The sequence below is a fragment of the Arachis hypogaea genome, chromosome 14 (assembly GCF_003086295.3).
Source record: "Arachis hypogaea cultivar Tifrunner chromosome 14, arahy.Tifrunner.gnm2.J5K5, whole genome shotgun sequence".
Taxonomy (NCBI): Eukaryota; Viridiplantae; Streptophyta; class Magnoliopsida; order Fabales; family Fabaceae; genus Arachis; species Arachis hypogaea.
The window spans coordinates 134,346,865-134,352,888 of record NC_092049.1 but is presented as its reverse complement, the minus strand read 5'-3'; the positions used below and the strand labels follow the sequence as shown (position 1 = coordinate 134,352,888).

Here is a 6,024-nt window from a genome sequence, read left to right as displayed (position 1 = left end):
TAAATCCATTTATTTATCCATAAATTAAAAATTCCAAGGAGAAAAAGAGAAAGCGTTATTGAAGTCAATTACAAAATACAATACATATCCATGTGAAAATGACATGCACATATGAAATCATTAATTACTCTTTCTTTTAGTTAATCATATGTTTCCCCCCGTAATTTGCGTCAGATGTTGCGTCACATAATTTGTCCATTTGTATTATACCTATACTTAAATATTCCTTTTTTTTTTTCCAGTGTTGCGAGAATCAAACCAAATCAATTGGTTCAATAGGATTAATCGAAAATGGATATTTTGCCGATCTAGATTAGTGTAAAATATATTGACAATAAATCGGGTAAAGACTAAAGACTATGACAATAATTAGTGTAAAATATATTGACCAAGTCTTTGTTTTTTTCTTCTTCTTCTTACGATTCTCGTTCTTTTTTTAAATAATATTTTTTGTGCCAATAAATTATTATACCAACTTAATTAAAATTGATTACTAAAATAAATTAGGTATATAGCATAATTGATCCAAATTTAACTTTAGTTAAAACTTTAAACCATTTAATCTCGAGTTTTATCGGTTCAATTATCAAAATCTTGATTTTTTTAATAAAAGATTAAAGTTGTAAACTTCAACTTTTCTTTTTTTCTTTGAAAAGAAACTAAATTTTCTTTTTCCTGATGTTAATTAAATTTGAAAGTATACAATTTGACTCAGTACTCTAACTGATGCATATTATATTTAAGGATAACCCAATAGCCCAAAATCCCAAAGAGGTCAAAGGCAAAAGGAGAAGAACAAAAAGAGTGAGTTAGTGAGTGTGAAGAAAGAAAATGGAGAAGGAAAATGGCAAAGCAGTGCACTGTGTGGTGCTAGCATACCCTGCACAAGGACACATAAACCCCATGATTCAATTCTCCAAGCGTTTGCAACATGAGGGTGTAAAAGTGACACTTGTCACCACACTATTCTACGGCAAAAGCTTGGAGAATTTCCCACCTTCAATGTCCTTTGAGACAATCTCAGATGGGTTTGACAATGGAAGACATGGTGAGGGACTTAAACTCAGTGTCTATAATGAAGTTTTCGCTCAAAGAGGGTCACAAACTTTAAGTGAGGTTGTAGAGAAGTGTGCTATTTCAGGGTACCCTGTAGATTGCATAATCTATGATTCATTCATGCCTTGGGCTCTTGATGTTGCTAAGAAATTTGGTATAGTTGGTGCTTGTTATCTTACTCAGAATATGCCTGTGAATAGTGTTTACTATCATGTTCATATTGGAAAGCTTAGGGCCCCACTTACTGAGGATGAGATTTTGATTCCTATGTTACCAAAGCTTCAACATGGGGACATGCCTTCTTTCTTCCTTAGCTATCAAGAAGATCCTGCTTTTCTTGAGATGCTTGTCGAACAGTTTTCTAACATTCATGAGGCTGATTGGGTGCTTTGTAATGCTTTCTATGAGATGGAGAAAGAGGTAATTAATTTATGCAGCTTTACACAACTACTTATTTATTTGGTGTTCTCATTTCTGCTCCCTTCTTGCAGAACCCTATATTAATTGAACCTTTCCAATTTTCAAGTTATGAGTTTACTAGTTTTAGATTTGCAAATTGAGTTTTTAATTGATTTAGTTATCCTATTTAACAGTTCTTGATTGATTACTACTCTTTTAGTTACTGTTTTGTTCATAAAAAATGTTACAACTGCATATGAGTTTTCACCTTCATATATGTTTTTTCAATCTGTGATGATTGGTGATTGAAAATTGCTCGTAGGTAATTGATTGGACAACAAAGATTTGGCCAAAATTCAGGACTATAGGACCAAGCATACCATCAATGTTCTTAGACAAAGGCCTTAAAGATGATGAAGAATATGGTGTGACACAATTCAAGAGCGAAGAATGTATGGATTGGCTAGACAAGAAGGCAAAAGGGTCGGTTCTATACGTATCATTCGGAAGTTTGGTTCCACTAGAGGAAGAACAAATAAGAGAAGTAGCTTATGGTTTGAGAGATAGTGGTAGAAACTTCTTATGGGTAGTTAGAGCCTCAGAAGAAGCAAAACTCCCAAAAGATTTTGCAAAGAATTCAGAAAAGGGTTTAGTAGTGACATGGTGCTCTCAACTAAAGGTTTTGTCTCATGAAGCTGTTGGGTGTTTTGTAACACATTGTGGTTGGAATTCTACATTAGAAGCATTGAGTTTAGGTGTTCCTGTTATTGCTGTGCCTCAATGGTCAGATCAAGCTACAAATGCTAAGTACCTTGTTGATGTTTGGAAAGTGGGGATTAGGCCTGTGGTTGATGAGAAAAAGATTATGAGGAAGGAAGCATTGGAGGATTGTATTAAGGAGTTAATGGAAAGTGATAAGGGCAGAGAGATTAGGATTAATGCTTTGAAGTTGAAGAATTTGGCTATTGAAGCTGTTAGTGAAGGTGGAAGCTCCAACAAGAATATTATAGAATTTGTGAATGCTTTAAAAGGTTATTGAACCAACCAACCACTACTCCTTATTTAATTATTTCTTGTGGTGTTTCCTTGACAAATAATGTACCACTTTAAAGTCAGATAATTACTACTCTCATTCCTTTGAGAAATCAATGAAAATGTTTCTGCCCAAAACTGTCATTGTCCATTAGTTTCGTGGTTCAGCCTTGCAATATTTATGAATTCTTATGTCTAGTAGTTTTATTAGAAATCATTTAAATCATCTATAAAAGAATTAGTTCATTTATTTCTTAATTATTTTTACAGAACATAGTCTATACTCAATATTATATTTTATTTTATAGAGAAAATAAAATATTTATTAGGTTTATAATAAGAATCTAATTTTTATACAGCATAAAACAATTTTACATGCATATTCAATTACGTAACATTATGTCAACAAAAATAACTACTTTTTATATTGATTGCGTGAATAGTAATTCAAAGAAACGAATGTAATTGGACGATTGAGTAACATATTTTACACTGTATGAACATCAAAATTAAACTCTTATAATAATTACTAATAATATCACTAGTGAGCAATACAGTTTAGCTTTAATTAAACTTTGATTATAAAGTCCTGTTAATTAAATATCAAACCAACTTAACTTGTTTTACAAGTTATCACTAATTTATCCATTTGTGCTGTATTATTAAGTATTCTAATTCATAGGTTGACCCTTGAATAGCTGAAATCCAGAGAGGAAAAATTAATGGAGAAGAGAATAGCCATGAGGGAAACTATGCACTGTGTGGTGCTACCATATCCAGCACAAGGTCACATGAATCCCATGATTCAATTCTCTAAGCGCTTGCAACATGAAGGTGTAAGAGTAACACTTGTCACCACCCTATTCTACTTCAAGAACATAGAGAATAATCTGAATTTGCCACATTCAATTTCACTTGAGACAATTTCAGATGGATTTGATAATGGTAGGCATGGAGAAGCACTGAATTTAAGAGTCTATTTGGAGCGTTTTGGTCAAGTGGGACCACAAAATCTTGGTGAGCTTCTAGAGAATCTTGCTAGAACAGGGTACCCTGTAGATTGCATAGTCTATGATTCATTCTTAACATGGCCACTTGATGTTGCAAGAAAATTTGGTGTGGTTGGTGCTGTTTTTCTCACTCAGAATCTACCTATAAATGCCATATGCTATCATGTCTATATTGGAAAACTGAGACATGATCATGAGGTTTCGTTACTTCCTATGTTGCCACAGCTTCAATATAGTGAAATGCCTTGTTTCTTCTTTAACCATGAGGAAGATCCTGATTTTCTTCAAATGCTAAGGGATCAGTTTTCTAACATTGACAAAGCTGATTGGGTCCTTTGCAATAGCTTCTACGAGCTGGAAAAACAGGTAACTAATTAGCAGTTCATCAAGTTTTAGATGTTTTCAGTGTTTTATATAACACAAATTAAATTGTGATATAGCATCCTAAACTTCTTGTTAAATATTCTCATAAAATCGCTGCAAAATAAACAAGTGTGTCCTTTTTTTGTATTATAATGCTGAAAAAGGGAAAAAAATTGAGTTAACCTTAAAGTAGAGATGGACTGTTGGTAGATTAAAAAAAAAAAAAATGCATCAAGTTAGTCTCTCCCAACATTAGGTCACATTTAATGAAAAAATGGTTAAGACAAACTTGCTGCATTTTTTTTAATATAAAGGACTAGAGTAATGTAATTGTAATCTCAAGAAGCAGCAATTTGTTAATTTTAGAGATTACTTTGAGATTTAACTGAAAAAATTTTACATTTTCAAATATTAAAATTATGTTTAATTACTCTTTCGGTTTCTATAACATCATTGAATTTTCAATTAGGTCTCTATACTTTTTTTTTTTTTTGATTGAGTCCCTATACCGTATTAGATTTTGTAGTTAAGTCCCTGTCGTGACAAAAACGTTGGAATTAACGGAATATTTTGTTAAACAAAACGAATATGCCTAACACTTGACTAAATATTCTATATAGTTAAACAGAATATTCCATTAATTCCAATGTTTTTGTCACGATAGGGACTTAGTTACAAATCTGATATAATATAGAGACCTAATTAAAAAGGAAAAAAAGTATAGGAATCTAATTGAAAATTCGGTAAAATTATAGGGACTGACAAAATAATTAAACCTTTAAATTATAGAAAGAAAAAAAAAATCAATTCTCACATAGAAATAGTGAATTTCTATTTTCACATGTACTTTCTTGTGTGTTAGTATGTTAGAATTCATGAATTTTCATCAATTAAGCCATTTCTTTGTGGGTTGCTCTTCCAATAACTTTTTTTCTCTTCATGCAATACTTAGTGATTGAAAATTATTTTTAGGTGACTGATTGGACAATGAAGATTTGGTCCAATTTTAGGACTATAGGGCCAAACATACCGTCTATATTTTTGGACAAACGACTCAAAGATGATGAAGACTATAATATCACACAATTCAAGACCGAAGAATGTATAACATGGCTAGACAATAAGCCAAAATATTCAGTTGTTTATGTATCATTCGGAAGTTTAGTTTCACTTGATGAGGAACAAATGAAAGAAGTAGCATATAGTTTGAAACATAGCCAAAAATATTTTTTATGGGTGGTTAGAGTATCTGAAGAAGCTAAACTCCCAAAAGATTTTGCAAAGAATTCAGAAAAGGGTTTAGTAGTAACATGGTGCTCTCAAGTAAAGGTTTTGGCACATGAAGCTATAGGGTGTTTTTTAACACATTGTGGTTGGAACTCTTCAATAGAAGCATTAAGTTTAGGAGTTCCGGTTATTGTTTTACCACAATGGTCAGACCAAGGAACAAATGCTAAGTATCTTGTGGATGTTTGGAAAGTGGGAATTAGACCTATGGTTGATGACAAAAAGATTATGAGAAAGGAGGCATTGGAGTATTGTATTAGAGAATTAATGGAAAATGAGAAGGGCAAAGAGATTAAGATCAATGCTATGCAATGGAAGAATTTGGCTATTGAAGCTGTTAGTGAAGGTGGAAGCTCAAATAAAAATATTATAGAATTTGTCAATGGTCTATTTCATGTGCAAACAAAAAATCATGAGCCAACCATTTCTCTTTAATTATATATTGTTGACTAATTGTGGTGTTCCTTGTAATTTGTACCATTTTATAATAGATTTGAAGAAAGTTAAGAATATAACTTTATCCTCTTAGTAAATCAAGAGTAATAACTCAGTAAAAATTAGTAAAATTAGAGAGACAAAAAAAATGCTAGAACTTATCTCATTTAGTATTCAGTAATTGCTGTAACACAATAATTAATAAATGTTAAATAAAATAAATTCTGGCTAATTTTGGTTAATTCAAAATCAGTGCTAAAAGGAGATTGGAAACTGGGGTAAACAACCCCATCATATCTTAATATTGAGAATATTTTTTAAGAGAATATTTCTCCTATTAGTTTTCACTTTTGCTTGTGCTTTGGATCACATTAAGTGTGATATTCTCTTAATATTTTTGAAGAAGAAGAATGGATCGTTGAGAAGAATTAGGAATCAATTA

The 6,024-nt window shown here is 31.7% G+C and overlaps 2 protein-coding genes across 2 annotated transcripts; both read left to right on the top strand.

The window, feature by feature from the left end:
- The first annotated feature begins 246 nt into the window (after nt 1-246).
- Nucleotides 247-2,625, top strand: LOC140172962 (mogroside I-E synthase-like). Its single transcript, XM_072215095.1, has 2 exons — nt 247-1,476; nt 1,778-2,625. The coding sequence occupies exons 1-2, from the start codon at nt 832-834 to the stop codon at nt 2,492-2,494; spliced, it is 1,362 nt and encodes a 453-aa protein (XP_072071196.1). The 5' UTR covers nt 247-831; the 3' UTR covers nt 2,495-2,625.
- A 437-nt stretch (nt 2,626-3,062) lies between these two features.
- Nucleotides 3,063-5,662, top strand: LOC112744329 (mogroside I-E synthase). The gene is made up of 2 exons (XM_025793917.2): nt 3,063-3,863; nt 4,833-5,662. The coding sequence occupies exons 1-2, from the start codon at nt 3,210-3,212 to the stop codon at nt 5,580-5,582; spliced, it is 1,404 nt and encodes a 467-aa protein (XP_025649702.1). The 5' UTR covers nt 3,063-3,209; the 3' UTR covers nt 5,583-5,662.
- Nucleotides 5,663-6,024: the final 362 nt, after the last annotated feature.

Bases quoted from the DNA above. Each gene is read 5' to 3' on its own strand.
- LOC112744329 (XM_025793917.2), top strand. From the start codon at position 3,210: ATGGAGAAGAGAATAGCCATGAGGGAAACTATGCACTGTGTGGTGCTA. The intron at 3,864-4,832 runs GTAACTAATTAG...AATTATTTTTAG, and splicing joins TCTACGAGCTGGAAAAACAG to GTGACTGATTGGACAATGAA.
- LOC140172962 (XM_072215095.1), top strand. From the start codon at position 832: ATGGAGAAGGAAAATGGCAAAGCAGTGCACTGTGTGGTGCTAGCATAC. The intron at 1,477-1,777 runs GTAATTAATTTA...AATTGCTCGTAG, and splicing joins TCTATGAGATGGAGAAAGAG to GTAATTGATTGGACAACAAA.